Source organism: Gossypium raimondii, chromosome 1 (genome assembly GCF_025698545.1).
Source record: "Gossypium raimondii isolate GPD5lz chromosome 1, ASM2569854v1, whole genome shotgun sequence".
Taxonomy (NCBI): domain Eukaryota; kingdom Viridiplantae; phylum Streptophyta; class Magnoliopsida; order Malvales; family Malvaceae; genus Gossypium; species Gossypium raimondii.
Genome location: NC_068565.1, coordinates 5,692,538 through 5,712,620, shown reverse-complemented (window position 1 = coordinate 5,712,620; position 20,083 = coordinate 5,692,538). Strand labels below are relative to the sequence as shown.

At 32.1% G+C, this 20,083-nt stretch overlaps 4 protein-coding genes across 7 annotated transcripts; 2 read left to right on the top strand and 2 right to left on the bottom strand.

The window, feature by feature from the left end:
* Nucleotides 1-409: 409 nt before the first annotated feature.
* Nucleotides 410-2,453, bottom strand: LOC105778652 (transcription elongation factor 1 homolog). Of its 2 annotated transcripts, XM_052627584.1 has the most exons (5): nucleotides 2,288-2,453; nucleotides 1,939-2,083; nucleotides 1,582-1,652; nucleotides 942-963; nucleotides 410-853 (listed from the first exon to the last, which is right to left on the bottom strand). In XM_052627584.1, exons 2-5 carry the CDS (start codon nucleotides 2,049-2,051, stop codon nucleotides 793-795), a joined length of 267 nt encoding a protein of 88 aa, XP_052483544.1. In that variant the 5' UTR covers nucleotides 2,052-2,083; nucleotides 2,288-2,453; the 3' UTR covers nucleotides 410-792. The 2 variants fall into 2 exon arrangements, with proteins under 2 accessions (XP_052483544.1, XP_052483549.1); XM_052627589.1 differs by lacking the exon at nucleotides 942-963.
* A 2,934-nt stretch (nucleotides 2,454-5,387) lies between these two features.
* Nucleotides 5,388-9,934, top strand: LOC105778623 (uncharacterized). 3 transcript variants are annotated; one of them, XM_012602370.2, is made up of 9 exons: nucleotides 5,388-5,546; nucleotides 5,970-6,007; nucleotides 6,938-7,000; nucleotides 7,121-7,204; nucleotides 7,294-7,328; nucleotides 7,980-8,065; nucleotides 8,975-9,040; nucleotides 9,238-9,299; nucleotides 9,684-9,934. In XM_012602370.2, exons 1-8 carry the CDS (start codon nucleotides 5,480-5,482, stop codon nucleotides 9,270-9,272), a joined length of 474 nt encoding a protein of 157 aa, XP_012457824.1. In that variant the 5' UTR covers nucleotides 5,388-5,479; the 3' UTR covers nucleotides 9,273-9,299; nucleotides 9,684-9,934. The 3 variants fall into 3 exon arrangements, with proteins under 3 accessions (XP_012457824.1, XP_012457815.1, XP_012457806.1); XM_012602361.2 differs by having other exon boundaries at nucleotides 9,681-9,934; XM_012602352.2 differs by lacking the exon at nucleotides 9,684-9,934 and having other exon boundaries at nucleotides 5,389-5,546; nucleotides 9,238-9,441.
* A 3,336-nt stretch (nucleotides 9,935-13,270) lies between these two features.
* On the top strand, nucleotides 13,271-16,779 carry LOC105778529 (probable E3 ubiquitin-protein ligase ZFP1). Its single transcript, XM_012602256.2, has 7 exons — nucleotides 13,271-13,420; nucleotides 13,576-13,623; nucleotides 14,498-15,332; nucleotides 15,451-15,812; nucleotides 15,933-16,034; nucleotides 16,123-16,290; nucleotides 16,421-16,779. The coding sequence occupies exons 3-7, from the start codon at nucleotides 14,534-14,536 to the stop codon at nucleotides 16,550-16,552; spliced, it is 1,563 nt and encodes a 520-aa protein (XP_012457710.1). The 5' UTR covers nucleotides 13,271-13,420; nucleotides 13,576-13,623; nucleotides 14,498-14,533; the 3' UTR covers nucleotides 16,553-16,779.
* Nucleotides 16,780-16,907: 128 nt separating this feature from the next.
* On the bottom strand, nucleotides 16,908-18,574 carry LOC105778551 (UDP-glycosyltransferase 79B2). Its single transcript, XM_052628583.1, has 2 exons — nucleotides 18,485-18,574; nucleotides 16,908-18,433 (listed from the first exon to the last, which is right to left on the bottom strand). The coding sequence occupies exons 1-2, from the start codon at nucleotides 18,572-18,574 to the stop codon at nucleotides 17,000-17,002; spliced, it is 1,524 nt and encodes a 507-aa protein (XP_052484543.1). The 3' UTR covers nucleotides 16,908-16,999.
* Between the last annotated feature and the right edge of the window lie 1,509 nt (nucleotides 18,575-20,083).

Genomic DNA, 20,083 nt, shown 5'->3' with positions numbered 1-20,083 from the left:
ATAAAATCTTAAGAGTTTTAAGTATGGTAAAATATTTTATTTATTAAATTACAAAACGAGTTCGTCTCCTAATTTTTTTTCTTTTTTCCTTGAATGAATATCAAATCATGGTTAAAAAAGGGTTTGTAATTCTTAAATCTCTTCGAGTTATAAATCATGAGGCCACTACAAGAAAATCTTCCCATCCATGTCAACTCCCATTGCTTTTCAAAGTTGGAAAGATAAAACTCTTAAGTCGTTTAATTACTTTACATCTGATCGTATTTTGTTAATGATTCTATTATTAATTGCATTAGTAGGGTCAATCAACATAAAAAAAAAAACGCAAATACAAAATAATTAACTAGATAACTTTCAATACCATGTGAATCACTCGAATCTTATATCAATAATCTCAAATTTTTAAAGATTATAGGATTTGAATTGACAAGCTGCATTGCAAATTACTTGGGGACTTTTCATGCTTAATGAGTTTGAAATTTAAATATAAAATACATATGTGTTGATGGGGTGGATGGATTTAGTGACAAGTGCAGCTGCCATCTTTGTACCTAAAAGAAAAGGAAAAAGATCTAACACTACACAAATGTTCTCGTCTTGATCTCCAATTAGATTTGTCAAGGAACTAGCAGGAAAACATTGCATTGTACATTCAACTTCAACAGTTTCATCAGAAAATAATAACCATGAAGTCGGATTCAAGTATATCCATTCCATTAAAAAGATCTTTTCTTTTGGTTTCATGGACTTTTCTTCCAACAGTGTAGCAAAAACATAGGCACTCAATGTTTCCTAAGCATCGTGGTCTTCAAAGTTGTTGACCTTTTCACATTCATCGATCCATTCACTGTATCTGTAATGAAAGAAGCCAAGTTAGGAACAACAAAGTTGAATGATAATAAGATGAATCACCAACTGGATTCATGTTGATTGTTACTTACATGTCTATAGGTTCTGTCAAAGCTGCAGAACCAGAAGAAAAGAATGACAATATCTTAGATAATTACACAAAATCACAGTAATGGAAGTCAATGTACAACAAAGAGACTTAATAAACCACTAAAACATACTGCAATGGAATCAGCAAACAAATATAAAAGGATCCCTTCACCATCATAACATTCTCAGGACTAATTTCATTCACAAAGAATCCAGAAACCGACCTTCCCAACATGATACATCAGCAAGAACTAGACTATGCTACAGAAAACGAAAACGAAAATGAAAACACAAAAACCGAAACCCCTTCTTCTATTCAGTTTTAATTTGGTAACTTGACGTTCCATAAACCTATTAGAACGCAAAACCATTTTACTTATAACCGGCCATCATTAACTCTAACAATAAAAATCAACATCTAAACCACTCATATCTTTATGATTTATAGTTTGACTAACAGGTGACATATTCATATGCTTCTGAAGTTTTGTTTTGACATCACTTATATAAAGGTTTAGGTGAACCAAATTTTCTTGAAAGTGATAGGTACAAGAGAAACTTTGGGAAAAGATATGAGACATGAACTTTGATGAATGATGATAATGTAAATTGTGGAATCAATGCAGCAGCAAATTAACATACCTGTAATGGTGGTGCAAAAGCTTTCTTGACAAATCCTACAAATTGCTTCACCAATCAAGTTCTTCATATCCCTAAAACCAAACCAAATCAAACCCTAAGTTCCCCAAGAAACAAAAACATAAATTCTAGAAACTAAATCTCACTTAGCACCCCCCCCCCTTATTTTTAGAAATTGAAGTACCAATCCGTTGATTAAAGTGCTAAGGCCCCCATCCCAATTCCACTAATTCCAATTCAAATAGAACAAAATCTGGGTGCAAAGCAATTAATAACATTCACCCTAGCTAAAATCATATGTATGTTTCTTGAAAACATCAAAGCAAGAATCAACAAAGAGTAAAAAAAGTGAAAACCAACAAGCGGCATTCAACACCGGTTCCATGGTTGCAAAAGGGACAACTGAAAACAGTATCAAGCTTGTCCATTCTCTTCTTAGGTGGTGGCTTTGCCCTCGACTTCCTTTTCCCCATTTTTTCAGAGAAAAAAGGAGAACACCTTAAATCTGTTATCAGCAATCAATAAATGATGCGATTAGATTCCAAAACAAGAAAAAAAGCATCAATCCAAAAATTAAGAAAAAAAACCCTAATAAAACTATTCGACTCTGTTACTTGAGTTGATCAAATAATCAACGCGACAATACATAACAAAATATTCAATGTTGTCCAATTTTCTTCAGAAAAAAAAGGAGGGTTTTTTCTTTTACCTTATGAATGAGAGAATAGCTTGAGATTCAAAACCCAGAAATTAAAACTGATTTGGAGAATCGATGAATAAATATTTTAAGGAGAAAGAGAGCAAATTATATGTATATATAATTTTTAAAATATAGATACAGAAAGGTCTAGAAAGGTGATGAGAAAATTATGATTAACGCGGGCTAGAAATAAACGGTAAACGGTTTAAAAAACTAAAGCCAGCAAAGTGGCACCGTTTTTGATCTTTTCTCCTTTTGCTCAAGCTTAAATCAAAATCTTGTACATTCAATTTAAGTGGAACATATTTAAAAGGTTTAATTACTTTTTGACCCTCTAACTTTACAAACAAAATTATTTTAGCTTTTTATTTAATTATTAAGTTTAATTACTTTAAATTATTTAATTTAATTTAATTTAATCCTCCTGTTAACTATAACTAATGAAGTTTGATATCATCATCCATTAACTTTAACTTTGGTTCCATTTTGACCTTTTGGTTAATTGTCATTTAAGTCCTCGAGCCTTTTGTCAATTAAAAATCTATAGCGATTGAACTTTTACGATTTAGTCCTTGAGCCTAAATTAACTATTTAATTGACAAAATTGATTGACCAAACATCAATACATTTTTATATTAATCCCGTAAATATTAATATTTTAATATTTACGGACTCAGTTTATGAAAATGAGATTCCGAAACTGTCTTTTTAGGTATCACTAAAAATCAAGCTGTGATAATGCAAATTGTGTGCGACTTATTTCATTTCTTGTCGAAACTACTTCTAATCCAAAGTTTATAATATAGGCTAAAAAAAGGTGTGATGAAATATAAAACCATTTAGGTTATGGTTATTTTAAATCAACTAAGATGATTCGCATTGTATTAGTGTATCATTCATCAATTAATACACTTAAATAATGTCTCGTAAATAACACTTAAAATCATGATTTGAATAATAAAATTATCAAATATCTCAAGTTCATGAGAAATAATGAAAGCTTTTGTAATGAAAAATTTTAACTTACAATTTGGATGAAATAAATTAATTATTTCAACTCCAACCAAACATCTATATATAATGTACTGATAAGAACATAAGTACCTTTTAAATAGTCATAACCTTTCATATTTAGAAGTTTACCAAATAAACATGATTATTTGGATTTGTAATCACCGAACAAACATATATTTTCGGTTTAACGCACCAACCGTGCTTAAAAATTTCATTAACTTCCTTTCTCATTTTCATGATTGTAAAACATATGCATATCATATATATTATATAATTATGTAGCATGTAAAATATCATGTATATAATAAACTAGAATTTGGCTTTATAAAAATTAATCCATTAATAAACTATTGATTTAGAAGAATGAAGCAAAAAGTATTGTTTCGGTCCATTAATAGTTCCTTTTGCAACCATACATCCATCTATATTATATAATTTTATACAAAAATTATGCATGTTAAAATATCATGCAAATGGTAAATTAGAATTTAGTTTCTATCAAATATATAATAATCCATGAGACAATCATACTTTTCCATAACATAATTAATATTGGTATAATTTAACTATTAAAATCTGACTGTTGCAATATGGGTAAAAAATAATAAACTTAACATACATTTTCTCCTCATAAAAAATCCTTTTTAATAAGATCACCGACATCAATGTGGCTTTATTGTTGATAGTCTTCCTCATGGTACCATGATAGTAGTGGCATGTGAATGCACAATGAACATGCACACCTTTAATTTCTCATAAATTGTGACACTGAACCTTAAAACTATTGGTATGCATAGATAAAAATGGACTTGTGAGAAATTAACAAAGGCGTCAGCGAGTGTATAAATGTCACTTTATTTTAAGTTTTATTCGCTCCCATTTATATTTTGGTGTGCAAAACAAAAGTTTCTATGTTTTGGTGTACCAAACAAATGAATTTTAACTCTTATTTATAAGAGTTCTCATGTCTCTACATAGAGACATAACTATTCAAACGGACAGTCACATATTTTAGTAATAAACATAATAATTTTAATAATAATTATGATATATTATTATTAATTAAGTAATGCAACTTTCACTAACAAAAAAGAAAAGAAACATAACTCATTGCTATGAATAATAATAACTCTTAATTAATAACAAAACGAGTCCAAAATTTAAAAGGGCTTTCATTATAACTTGGAAGCAATATTAAGATAGGGACTTTGAGAAAATAGAACCTTTCAAAGTAAATAACATGTTAATTCTAATTTAATAAGTCTTTCATTTTGATAAATTTACAACTAAATTAATATCAATTAACAAAAAGAAAACAGGAAGTTGATACTGAAACAAAGTGAGATTCTGAAAGGTGAGAATTCCAATTGGCATTTTCTAGGAATTGGAATATTTATGGCCAAAGGAGTCCTTTCTTTTCAAACCATATCTCCATTTTATTCCTCCATATATGCTATTTAGATTTTCAAAGGTTATGAATTTAAAGTGGGTTTTTAAACCAAAATAATTAATTTATATTTCATATACTTAATTCACATTAATAATCTCCCAAAATTATAATTTATATTGGAATAAAATGTTAACATAAAGAAGACATTATTTAAAAAAACAGAAAACAATTTAGTAACATGATTAAAGTATAAGTACATATTTATTAAGAACTAAAACTAATTAAAATGGAACCCCAAGCCTCTTTTAGAAGATATTATGCTGCCACTCGAACTCGAACCGAGATGCTCTAGCATTGCTTCTTAAGAGCAACGTGTCTATCGATTTCACCATAACGGTTTGCTCGAAATAATAACCTAACTAAAATATTGATATAAAGATGTAGTCTAAATTTAATTGACGTTATCAAAAAAGAAAAATTAAAATGAACTACAATTTAATCATAACAACCACAAATAAAACACTTCGACTACAATAATAATCTAACTAAAATATTGATATAAATAGAGATAATAGGAATAGCTAAGGTATCGGCCTTCTGGAAGTGTGCAAAGGCTTGTTTGACAAAAAGGAAAAAAGTTTATATGGGTATATATACAAAAATTGACAGTGGAAAAACAGATTCTGAAGAATCTAATTCAAAAGGCATAAACTTTTATTATAATAATAAAAATGAAATCCTCACTCTCACTTTTAGCTTCTTCTTCCTCCTTCTCTCTGTGATCAAAAAACGACAAAATGGGAAGAGGGAAATTCAAGGGCAAACCAACCGGGCACCGCCATTTCTCTACTCCCGAAGAGCTCCGTGCGCCACTATCTCTTTTGTTCTTTTCCCTTTCTTCGTATTTATTTACTTTTTTGAAGTCCTTTGCATGATATACTTGTACGTATTTTCTATGCGGTTCCCTGGCATCGGATCTAACCAAGCTTTCAGTTGCTGGATTATTAGCTCTACCGTATTGATTTTGATTTTATTTATTTATTTTGTGTGTGTGATCTTTTAGGTGCTACGTAGAGAAAAGAAAAGGGAGAAATTTATACTTTTAAATTTTAAGTTTTAGCTTCGTATGAACTTGGGAATGATTCCGCCTTTAATGCATGAATAACTTGGGAACTTTGAGTCAAATTCTTAGACAAAAATAAGAAACTATATATTTTTCTTTTATAACTTTTATTAATTTCACCTGTTTTGTTTTTTTGTTTTCCTTAAATGTTCTAATGGTTGCAGTTGCTGGTAGCTCTGCTCGTCCCCGTACTTTTAAGAAGGTAAGATTTTTATGCTAATTTTAACAAGTTGATTCACTTATGAATTTTGTTGATTCTTCTTGTAATTTGTTTGTTGTTATCATGTATTATGTATTGTTGCTGTATATTGCCTGAAAAGAAGTGTATATGTATATGTATATGTATCTCAATCTTAATAGTGATTTCTGTGAAGGAGAAAATACTTAAAACTTTACTTTGACAAACCAAAATTGATGATTTGCTTGATTTTTTGTGCAAATTATGTTGGTTGTCTTTTCATGTAGGGTGGATGCAGGGGCGAAGCCAGAAAATTTTTTTAGAGAAGGCCGAAATTAAATTGTAATTTGTACGATAGCAAAAATATAATTTTTAAAGGATTAAATCAAATTTTTTTCATTTTTAGGGGGTCAAAGTGCAATTTTACCTTTAATAATTTAAAATTTTAAAAATTTTAAAGGGCCAAAATGGAAAATTTTCCATTTTGGGGGGCCGGGGCCCCTGCCACCCCCCTAGATTCGCCCCTGGGTGGATGACAGGTTTGACTGTTGTAATTTAATGAGTTTTGGCTGTTTGGGCTATTTTAAGTCACGTAATTTCATCTCTTTTGGAATGTATTCTTAAAGAGATATTGATATGGAATTGGAATTTTTATGTGTGAAGACTTATCTTTTGGTTGTCACATTTAAATTGCTGTAATTGTCAGTAAATCTAAATTTGACATATATAGTGACAGTAAATTAATATTGAATGATTGCAATAAATTTATCACCTAAGTTGATGATGTTTGTTCTGTTATCTTTTTGATGCTTCACAGTCGGTTATGTCGAGTGTTTAATTGGAAATTTTAATTTTCCTTTTTATGCTTTTCTTTCTTCCCTTTTAGGGATGTGTATCCGTTGTAGTACTTCATTTAAACTTGGTAAATGAGATAATATTTATCTTTCATTCTAGGAAGAAGCTGAAGTGGAGGAAGAAGAAGAACGGTCTGAAGAGGAAGTAGAAGAAGAGCCTGAGGTCATTACATTTTGTACCTTTACAGTATAATATAATGGGCACTGTTTCCATTTGCTATGAGTTCTTGTTGTGTTATTTAACTTTTATACTTCCTGTTTGATGTTGGTGACATTATGGCAGAAACGAAAAGGGACCCAAGGGCTTATTGAGATTGAGAATCCAAATTTGGCCAAACGAAAGAATGTCAAAGCTAAAGATCTTGTTGTAAGTTTGACAAATGCTCCTCTGCTGCACAAAATCTGGATTTATATATGAATTTATAACTGTAGAGTAATTGAAATTATATGTTCCAGATGGGCAAAACAACTGAACTATCAAGGCGTGAAAGGTTTGTGATTCTAGTTCTCTCTCTTTATCAAATTTGACTGATCGTTGCTTTATCGTGTGCATCTGGGTCAACTTTTGATTGCTTAAATGCTTTTACTAGTTTATAATAATTGGCATTTTGGTTTAGTAATAGTTATCTGTCATATCACATAAAGGAAAAAAGAAATTATTATCATTGTTGATTCATATATAGTTCAATAATTCACTTTGTTGGACCAGTTTTATTTTGATGAAGCACTGTTAACTCTTTCTGCTTTTGTTGAATCTAGAATTGATATAACATAGTAGTTCTTTTGTTGTGTTAAGTTGCATTTGTGGGATAACTTTGAGGCTGAAAAGGTAATAGACTTTTGGACATTAAATTTTAGTCTCTTTTGGTAAGGGAAAGATTTCCCACAACTAACAAATATATGATGTAGATTTGCTATACGTGTAAATCCTTCTCAGTAACTCTACCAACTGCGGGGTTTAAAATTTGTTACCTCAAAGTTGAAATCATGTCCCATATGCCTATAACTTCCTGGTGTTTACAGACTATATCTTTTATATTAGCATCATGTTGAATTATAACATCAATACCTTATGTCTTTAATTGGTTATTTCCTTTGAGACCAGCTTGGTTGTGCTCTTATTTTAATGTTTATGACTGCAGAGAGGAAATAGAAAAGCAAAAGGCACATGAACGATATATGAAGCTGCAGGAACAAGGGAAAACTGAACAAGCAAGAAAGGATTTAGGTAACTTAAATTGAGTGGTTGTACAGTATTGTAACCTAAATTTAGTGTTTGGCAGCCCTTGCAAATATTATGATACTTCGACATGGCTTTTTCTGTGTCCTCTGTGGGACTGATTTAATTCTTTTTGGTTAACTGAATTCAGACTTGTAGCTGAGGTTGAAATTATGTTCATTGACTATAGTTCATTTGAATCCCTGGTCAAGGCACCCTAGTTTTTAAAAGGCGCCTCATTGCTTAGACAATGACAATTGTCCCTGGACTTAAGTGGTTAGAAATGTTATATGGAGCATTGAGGTGTTGATAAAATACTCATGTTTGATTGCTGAGGTGGGTATGTAAAGGTAACATGATTTTAGTACCAGTCTTAAAGGTTGCAGGAATCTAAGGAAAGGTGTGTAAGAAGAATAAGATCTTTTCCCTGGGATTTTTTTAAAAAAATAAACTGGTTTCTTCCTGCCGTAAGTGCTATAAGTGCTTAAATTCTGAGGTGGTAAATTGTGTAAAACTATTATGATCTGCTAATGGTGATGGAAAGCTGCACCAAACAAAAGCCGAGGATGGAAAGTCTCTTGTATGTTAGATTTTCAAAACTGCTATTTTCTTTAGCAATCTAAACCGTCTCTAATGGATGCATTGAGAAGGAAGAGGTTTAAGAGATAAATATTGCTGGTTTTCATGTATGGTACAAATGAGTTGGTTTCTCCTATTTGGTAAGGGCAAACTCCCCTGCAACTGAGTATATAGTATAATATCACAGTATCACCTTGATGTCTCATAAGCGCTGTTGTGCTTTCGGCTAACAAGCTTAACTCCTTTGTTTTTTCCATTTCCGATGACTGCAGTGATACACGCCTCTTGTACAAATTTTGTTCTATTGTTTTACTGATTTTTACTTAATTACTATTGCAGAGCGCTTAGCCCTGATAAGGAAACAACGGGCAGAGGCTGCTAAGAAGAGAGAGGAAGAGAAGGCTGGTATGGTTCTTGCCAATTGTTGTCTCATCTTTATATTATAATACGAACTTTTTATTCCTCTTTGTTATGCTTCGTTCTGGTTAGTTATTTACTCCCCAAGTTTTCTGATATCAAAAATTGGTATCAGAATAGGCCTGCACTACATCTGTATTTGCAATATCAGTCGAAGCTGATACTATTTCTATTTGCCCTTACAGTGAGAGAACAGAAGAAAGTTGAAGCTCGCAAATAACCAAGCTGAGGAATCAATTATGACAAGGTTACCGTCAGTTTTTCTCTATGGCTTATATATGATATTTACATTTGTATACTGAAGCATTTATCCCATAAAAAATTGCTTTGAAGCTTATACATACAATCAATCTTCTAAACTTAATTGTACCTTATTTAGTTTTGGATCATCTCAATACTTGCTTGTCGTTCATGTTTCATGTCGATGATGATCTGTTTGTGCACAAACATTGAAACATGCTAAAACATATAAGCAAAGAGCATAGATTTGGCTTATGCTTAGTAGGAGGGTACAAAGAAAGTAGAGAAGTTCTTGATCACCTTGTTTGAATTTTGAACATCTAGATTATCAAATCGGTACTGACATCTATTAGTACTTGAACAAAAAATGGTTCATCTATCCATACAGCAGTGATTGCATTTGGTGGCTTGTAGTTGGTTACCTGGTGGCCAAGAAGGGTTTCTGGGAGAGCTTTTACTTGCCCATGCGCTAGTTCAGCCAGGGCCCAGACGTGTAGTTGATTGCTGAAGACCTGATTTATTGAGCTACACAGCTTAGGTTGTAAAAGTATCATGGAAAACTCTAAACTAAAAGTTAGATTATATTTTACTCTTTTTACTAAAAAATAAATAAATTAGTTATGTACATAAGATCAAAGAATAATTTGGTCTTATTTGTTAAAAAATTCATCCATCTAGACCATTAAAAAATGACGTGATTGATGAATAATTAGATAATAACATATGACTACGTGTATCTCATGTTGACATACATACAATGATAAGTTTTTAACAATAGAAATAGATGAAATTTTTAATAAAACGATTTTTATTCTTTGATTTAACGTATAAAATTAATTTACTCATCTTTTGAGTAGAATGAATAAAATATAATATTCAACTCCTAATACATAAATCTTCATGATACTTTTACTAGGATTAATTCTTTTGTTTTGAAAAATAAAACTACTTTGTGATATATTTTATCGATTAAAATAAATTGAGATGAAATTGGACCTAAAGACTAGGTTGAAAGCAGCCGGAGGAATAATCATGACCCTTCTACGTAAGTCACCTAAACTCATTTCAGCACTCGAACTAATGCCCAAGTTCATTGATCCTTACTGAGTAAAGGAATACTAAAATAAATACCATAACAATGTATATAACATAAGATAAAATAAGGGATAGATGAAGGAAAGAGGAAGTTGAAGATGGGGGGTGTAGGTAGCCTTGGGAAATGGACAAAATCCAGCACAATAAATCCAACTTTGGGGTTTTTTTATTAGGCCTTAATAAAGCGAAAGAATCTGGTCTCAACTTTGCACATTGAAGCAAATAATTAGTACTACGAGGTGGAGAAGGAAGAAAGATACCTTGTTAACTACACTTTCTACTATTTCATTTCTTTCGCTTGTATCCTCTTTTATCTCCTTTTCTTTAGCCATTTTCAGCTATTTTTCAATTTAAGCCATTTTAACCTTTCAATTTTTAAAATAACAGGTTTTAATGAGTTCTTTATATCTATTAACACGTGTATACATATTATATTTAAATTTTTTGGTAAGGTGATGAGTTAAATAAAACTCTTCTATTTAAAGAATAATAAATATTATTATATATAAAATCTATAAAAATCAATTTAAACCGAAATAAATTTATAGTAATATAACTTAACCCAGAACATAAAAACCTCAAATTTGTCATTTTAACTAAAATTTCTTTTATAAAATAATATCCATAAAAAGTTTTTCTTAATGCATATAATTTAGATCCAACATTTGTACTGGATAAGGTTGAAATTGATGTAGGATAAAGTTGTGCAACAATAGAGATGAAATTTAGTAGACTTTTTAAAAGGTTGAATGATTATTATGAATATATATATATATATATAAATCTTTCTTGTCTTGTAGGGTTTATAATTAAAAAGAAATATATATATATATATATATATAAAGAACCCATGACCACTTCACCTTTGCTCAAAATGGCTTAGCTTTCTATCTTAAAATAATAATTAAGCAATTAATCTAGGAGTTGAAATTAAATTTATCAAATTAGCTTCTGACTGGTGGTCCAATCAGTTCCCACTCTAATTAACAAATGCATAATAGTTTATTTGATGTTCCCATCATTACTTCATACAATATTAAGACCCCCCCCCCTTTCCCACCTCCTTTTTTTTTTCCTTTAGTATGTTTTTAAATACAGTATAATCATTAAACAAATTATATAATGTTCAAACTATGAAATATATGAAATATATAGGGGAAAGAGTTGAGCTTAAGACTTGACATTCATAAGGACTTGTTTTTGGTTAAAAATATATTTTATAAAAGCAAAAAAAATCGAATATCTTAAGATTTAAATTAAACTAAAATAAGAAACAATTCAGCAATTGAATGAGGTGATAGTTGAGGGTGGACCCCACATCCCAAAAAATGTGCTGAAAATTGAAAGCATAATTGCATGGGGGAATTCAAGAATATGCCTTCTAAATATGCAGCCTTTTCCTCCACTCTACGCCATTTCTCCCTCCCAAAAACCCTGTCCTTTTGCCGCCATTTCTATCCCCTTTTTCTCCACTATTTTTATATTTACTTCTTTTCTACCAACCTATTTATTATAAATACCGCCAAAAAATTTGATGCTTTGTTTCAAATATCAAATAATTATAATCATATCGAATTAAATCTTAAAAAATTCACTCGATTTTTCCGGATAAAATTTAATCTCGTGATTCTTTTTATGCAATACGAATTTTTAGTTATACCTTTTGACCCGAACTCTTAAACCAAAGAAAAAAACGTATTTAAACACGAGTAATTTATGTTCTCCTTATTAGCGTAACAACAATTATATTAATTGAGTTAAAGTCAGGCTCCTTAAAATAAAGTTTTTTATTTAGTTCTTTTAAAATTTTAAATTAGTAAAAGTACAATTGTATTTACCTTTGAAATTATAAAAATTTTATTTAATACTTTAAAAGCTATAAAATTATATACTATTAAAATGGTGAACTTACATTTCAACCCTTCAAAATAATTTTTTAGTCTTACCCCTAGTTAAAGCTAAGCACCCCTTTGGATGGATGTTTACTTCCAGTTACGTTTTAACTTTCTTTTATTTTACACTACACCATTTAATCTCGTGATTATCTCTATTTTTACATTAACTGTAGTTAAACACACCGCGATCAATTAGTCCGGTGACTTCACCACAACCATATGAGGACCAAAGTTGATGAATAATTAAATAAAATAGTAAAAAGCTTTTTAAATTTGGTCAACAACAATGTACTTGACTTATGAGTTAGACCACCTGCAATTTGGACTTGGTCATTCGGTGATTCACGAGCTGTTTTCTTTTTCTATTACCAAAGCTGTCCATTGGTCCAAATTTTTTAAAGGGAAAAAAGTTTTTATTTTATTTAAATATTTTTTAAAAATATTAATAACTTTTTTATATCAAAATTCATAAATATTTATGAAATGTGTGCTTCTCCAAATTAGGACAAATACAATTAATTTGATGAGTTATATTATTGTATTGAATTAATATAAATAATTTAAATTCATTTCGTTATTTTTAAATATTTTAATGTTTTTCTAAATTAATAATATTTAATTTATTATCCAATTAAATACAATATCAATTTGCACCATAGATTTTTTTTGGGTTTAATATCACCTGAATTGCATTTTCTTAATAACAGAATTATCAAATAAATACGAATTTAAAGTTTTAAAAACGTTTAAAGCGTTTAAGAATATTTCTATTTGCAAAATAAATAAATTTATTATTTAATTTAAATTTCTCAGGTGATAAATTGCAATAAAAAACTAAATTCTGTAAATAGAAAAACACCTAATTTAAACATGGTTATTATCATTATTACATATGTGTAATAAAAAAAGGAATTATTACACATGGTATTTTACTATGGCGGTTAAAAATAACCTTAAAAAATTTGTTTATAAAAGTGGAAAATACGTCTTTGTTCCTTTCTCTCTCGCTTTTCCTCTCAAATTTCTCTCCTTTTTTTTTTGTTTTATTTTCCTCTTTATTTTTCGTTCTCAATTATATTAAGTCTCTCAGTTCTCTCCATCTTCCGTTGTTTATTTTCCCTAATTTTGCTTCGATTCGGTTAGTCTCTCTGTTTTTGTTTTTTTAATTTTTATTTTGAAGATTGTACGGAAATCATTGAATTCCTAGGGTTCTGCATTGTCAAAATTTTGATTAATGCGGTTTTAATTAACTAAAAGGTTAACATTATTTTTCTTCCTTTGGATTATTTCAAGGTTGCTTTACTCATTCTGGGCTGTGATTTTTTGGTTCATGATTATAAGGTACGGCAAAGTCAAAAGACCCATCCTTCTTTAGTTTTATTTTTTTCATTAATTTTTTTAATTTTTGAATGCTGTTAAAGAATTTGGGTTGCTAATTGTTTTCTAAATATTGGGTATTAAAAAAATTGACGAATTTGTTGAAATTAATGTGTATATATATATTTTTATTTTTCTTTTGGTTCGTTAGAAGTTCTAATCAAAGGAGGAGCTTGGTAGGATGATTTGTGAGGTTCTCCTTACGATTGGGATAATTGTGAACAAAAACTTGAAAATAATTTTGTGTTTGCTTTTAAATTTAATCAATAATTAGGAATTTTTATGAACAACTTCAATATATTTGTACAGGAGGGTAAATGTTTGAAATTTCCCCATTCTCATAGCTTGATATATACGATACTGGTGGTAGAAAGTTTTTGATGATTGGTAATTATTTTGAGCCTATTTTGATATTGTAGATTTTCTTTTTCCAAATTATCATTCAGGGAAATTTAAGGTTAGATCATGGTGATGATTTTTTTTCTTTTTTCTTTTATTATTGTTGATGATTTGAGGAAAGAGATTTATGATACCTTTAGAAGTTTGAGAGCTGGGGAGTTGTCAAAACACACACTTGTTTTAAGGGAATGCTTGTTTACATGGAATTTAATATTTTTGAGTCACTTGGCAGTGGTGGAAAAATAGTTTTTAGATCATATTAAACTAGTGGATTTGTAATAGCTAAGACAACAATCAAAGCTAGTTTGATTTTCTCGTCTTCCTTTTCATTATGCGAAATTTATGGATTTACTAGCATTTTCATGTCACGTACAATTACATGGTTTATCATTTTGAACCAAGCTGAGTTCTCTTTTTCTTAATTATTTTCACTCTGAAGCTGCAACAAATTACAACAACAATTTATTGAAGCAGCATGGGCCAAAGGAATATGCGAAGCCCTATTGATTTAGAAATCGATCAACAAGGCCAGGAATACCTCCAGCATGAACCTTGCGTCTATTTGGGTGGGACAACGAACTACCCATCACCTGATATCCCAATGACCATCACAGCTCCAGGGAACACAACTAACCTTGATGCGCATCCCTTACCTGAGCATTATGACAACAGTATGTTTTATGGGATCCCCATGTACCCTGGTGTTCAGCATCATCATCATTCCCCAAATCTTGATCTTGGTATCGGGAGTGCCTCGAACTTTTATGGTCCCTATGTGCCTACCCCTTCATCCAGTGTTCCTATAAATCATGGAATCCCAGACCAGATGCCATCATCCAGCAACTATCGTGTCCATGGAGTTTCTGCTGATGAATATGCAAGGAATTGCCACTTCATGGATAACGTTAGAGGCTTGTATAAGAGAAAGAATTCTGAAGGGATCCCAGGAAATTTTCAGCAGTTTAATGCCTCATCAAGCTCTAGCTCCTCTGTTACACCATTAAATACTAGGAACCGTGATGGGGTTGGCACAGTGGATGCTGCATCCTTTACTAGGTCTCAATATAGGGGAAATGGCCTTCCACCAATTAGAGAAGCAGGACCTCAAAGAAGTGTGAGGAACAGATTAGGGGCAAATGCAGTGGATCCTGTTTTGATGCAAAGTGGCAACCCTTATTTTCAAGGAAATTACTTGGGTCAACCTTTTCAGCCGACAATAACAGATGGAGGTGCCTCAGCTTGGACTCAGGCTCCTGGTGTTCCTTATATGCATGGTAGTTTCTCCATCTAAATATGTACTTTTTATTTAAAGCAGCATTCATGTAAATGAGCTTGTGTAGGAATATGTTTTCACCTCGAAACTGATTGCCTTGGACTTGTGGTTTTGTACAGGTAGCAATATTGGTGGACCTATGGAGACTAGGCACAGAAGTTCCTCAAATTTCTCACATTCTCCCCTTGACTTTCGGAACCCAAACTTTCATCATCATGTGCCTCCTATCGAAGGAGCAAGAGGCCATGGCATTAATGTCCATCCGCAAGTAGCACCAGTTCCTTATTGCTTTCCAGCAAGTTATGCTTCACAGAGCACCATGAATCCCTCACAGGATGGTTTGGATGTCGGGCGTAGGCATTTTGGACCAGTTCCACCTACTGGCTTTAGGATATATCATTCTCGCCGGGAAAGTGGTGCTTTACCTGAGTCATCTCTGAGACACCGCAATCTTCCTCACCTGAGAGTTCTCCCACCTGATGTAAGTACTGATTTGTTTTCTTTTCTGAGATAGGAGAAAGGAATTCATATGTATCCGGCTCTTTTTTGGCTATTTTTACAGTTTATAAGTATGCTGATATGTTTTAATTGACTTTGGCAGGGAGTTGCCGTACTTGAGTTCCCAGAATTTTATGAAGAAGTTGGCAATCTTATTGATCATCACAGAGATATGCGCTTGGATATAGAGGATATGTCTTACGAGGTACGATGAAGTCCATCCAATTTTCATCTGCATTAAATTTTGTCTTAATTTTTACCGACCATTTCCTCGAACTTCAAAATGACCACAGGAGTTGCTCGCTCTGGGAGAGCGGATTGGCAATGTGAACACCGGTTTATCAGAAGAAATCATGAGACGTAAATTGAAAACAAGATCGTATTCGACATTCGCTACAAATATTAATCTGGAAGAAGCGGCACCCGTTGAACAGGAACCTGATTTTTGTACAATTTGCCAGGTAATTAAGAAATCTTACAGCTTAGCTCACATTATATCCTTTGTTCAAGTTTGAAGCAAAACTGTTGGTTCATGGCGTCAACATTCACTCCTAACATATGTTATTTTCTATTTCTCTTGTGATTTTGCAGGAGGATTATAAGAACCAAGAGAAAATCGGAACCCTTGATTGTGGACACGAGTACCATGCAAGTTGCTTAAGAAAGTGGCTGCTCGTGAAGAACGTATGCCCCATATGCAAATCACAGGCATTAGCCACATAATCCAAGGATGTATAAAGCATGGGGTTGACTTAAATCCAACAAAAGTAATAAACTACATAAAACGGTTGATGGTCTGTTTTAAATATAAATCGATATTTGTCGAGTATTTTGTACATGAACTTGCAGATATCTAACGGACAATCATTTATTTGTTGGCTCTGTAATTATCAACAATTGTACAGACTCCCATTATGAAGTCTCATGCTATGATATTCAACTTTCAACTATATTGCCTTCATTATTTTTCTTTTTCATGTCGAATTTGTCGTATATGTTGAATATGTGCTTGAGTATTTGCAGGACCAGAGTGCTGTGTTTCTTGATCTGTGTGTTAGTTTGGAAATTAAATTTGCTCTTAGAAAGAAGCAGCAATCTTAGCATGTTTAGAATAACGGTGATGTCAGTTTTCATGGCAGAACATTACATGCAAGAACACCTCAAAACCATCTACCAAACATCATCGGGTTTATTCATTTTGTTTTGCAACTTGGACTTTCTATTTGACAAATCTTGCAGAGCTTGAATGAAATTGTTGATATATCCTTCTTGAAGATCCCTGTTAGATAGCATTTGCTTCAGCTTAGCATGGTTTCTCTTCATCATATTAGCTGTTTCATTGTCCTTGTCCATCACAAACTTGATGGCTTCACTCAATGACTCCTTTGGAACCTCCCTGTTTTTACCTCTCTCCACTTCCACCCCAATCTTGAGTTCATTCGCCATCAACCTGGTGTTCAAAATTTGATCCCCTATTTCAGGTATCAACACCACTTGGCAGTCACTAAGCAAAAACTCCCACATCGTTCCATACCCACAGTGGTTAACGAAACAGCCGATGTTAGGGTGGTGCAATAGCTGCTCTTGTGGAACCCAACCTCCATACACCAACCCTCTTCCTCCAACCCTATCTTGAAACCCCTCCGGCAGTGCTTCTTCAACAGTTGAGCATCCTTGGGGTGGCTTTAAAGCTAACAAAAATGGAAGCCCACATAGCTCAAAGCCAAGCAACAACTCCTGGAACTCGTCCTTCTGTAACACACTCTGGCTTCCTAAAGAGCAAAACACAACAGAACCTGGCTCGAACTGGCTTAACCAGCTAACCCATTTCTCATCAAGCTGTTGGGTCTTTGTTTCAGGCAAGCAAGGCCCTGACAACAAAACAGGCTTCCCAAATCCTCGAGCAACATAGTCGCAAAATGGTCCCTCGGTTTCACGGCAAGTCCTGAAGGCAATGGCATCACTTCCACTCACAGCAGTCCTTATCCGTTCCCCAAACGACAGTCCACTCCCGAAATCCTCAGCCTCAAACAACAGAGCAGCAGCCTCTTCAGCTTTGAATTTCACAGTGGAAGAAGGGTAATCGGGAGGCAATTTCGTCACCTCTTCTACAGTCATTTCTTTGGTTAGCGTCCTGATGTTTGATCCTAACGACATGATCATCGAGGAAACCACTACATAGAATATGGGCTGGATCCCAAGTTGGCGAGCCAAGTCTGGGATCCAAAACCAGAAATCATAAAAAACCATATCAGGTTTTAAAGCCCCTAGGATGCCTTCAACTTGGTCCCTGGTTTGATCTACAGAAAAAGCAAGGTATTTTTGTTGGTTCAGAGGAACAACAGATGTAGTTTCAGCACCTGGAGGGAGGCCATCGACATGAGGTATAACTAGAGGGACGAATTGAATCAAGTTGGGGTATTGGTTCATGTTTTCCAGCTTTGGTTGCACTCCTTTAGGCAAAATGAAGGAAATTTGATGGCCTTTATGAGCCAACTTATTTGAGAGATGAAGGAAGGGGATGAAATGACCATATGCAACCCAGGGAAACATGGCGATGTGAAGCTTTGAGTAGCCTGATTTTCCCATCTTTTTTTTCTTTTGCTTGCACAATGTGATCCGAGAGACGAAAGATTACAGGGATTCTTAGACTACATATGGAATGTGGATTAGTGCATGCTCCCAACGTGGCAAGACACAGAAAACAATCCAATGGCTTTTACATGATGGTGAACTACGCTGCATGCTGACCACGTGGTTAAAAGAAAAAGGAAAAAAAGGAGAAAATTTACTCTGTAAAAACAAACTTGGAGTTCTTTATTTTGTTTCCACCATGATAGTTCAAGTCAAGCTTGAAGACAGGGATGGCTAGAGTGATTATATGATCATTTTCTCTTCTTTTCCATTGAATTTTACATCATGTCTTGCTTGATTATATGTTTTACTTTGGAATAATGAGATATTTGGTCTTTTAGTATGTTACTTAAATTTTAAATAATCAAATTTAGTATTTGAATTTAACATTATTTATCCTGTGACAACTCAAGCTAATGGTGTTAAAATTTGACTTGTAGACATGTGAGTCCATTATAAGTAGTGATTTTGGCCACCAACATAATAATTCTTTTTATCAAATTAAAATAAATATGATAACAAAATTATACTTTTATCTTCTCCAAATAAATTATTCAATTTTGATCTTCTTAAATAATAATCTAATTCTTTTCGCCTTTGTTTCACGTGGCACAATTTGCCATCACATTTGTATAGTCTACCAATTCTAAAGGACTAAAATTAATTTGCTCAATACTTTTTATTAACCAAAATAAAATAATAATTAAATCATTAAAAAGACCCCCAAAATCCTGAACGTTTGAGTCCAAAAATTTTCTAGAAAAAATTCCGTTATTCTTTTTTTCTTTTTTATATTACGTTCTATCTTCTTCATCTAAACTTTTAACTTAAAATTTGGGCGCGCGCGCGCGCACATACACACGCATATATATATATACAAAATTTATTTAATAATAGATTAAAATCAAATATTATATTTTCCTTCACAAATAAATACTCAATATTAGGGGTGTTCAATCGGTTAACCGACTCGAACTAGCATTAACCGAATTAACCAAACTTTTTAAATCCTTAATTGTTAACCAAACTGAAATTTTTTAAAAAGAAATTAACCGAACCGAACTTTTTCGGTTAATTCGATCGATTAACCGAAATTTATATGTTTTTTTTGCTTTTGGGTTTAAAACAAGTATAAAACATATAAAAAATTGACCGAATTAACTGAATTTAATATATGTAAAATGTATATAAAATATAAATTTTCGGTTAATTCGGTTAATTAACCAATTTCGAACCGAATTAACCGTTAACCGAACTTCCAAAAAATTATTAACTGACTCCCGACTAAATTAATTCAGTTAACAGACCGATTAACTGAATTAATTCAGTTTGGTCGGCTAAATCAATTTTACTCGAAATTTGCACACTCCTACTCAACATCAGTGTAAGAATATTTCTAAGACTTTTACTTTTCTTTTTAAATTCTTTTCTCCAAGTCAAACTATTCACACTAGTATTTATTTTATGACTTTCATATTTTAACCTACTTTTACTTCATTTATAAATTTAGTCTATAAGTTTTAAAATTTAACGACTTAAAACAGTGCAATCTGCTGCGCAACAGTCACATTTTTATTTATATCTCATTCATTGGAATTGATAATCAAGTTCCATTGAAAA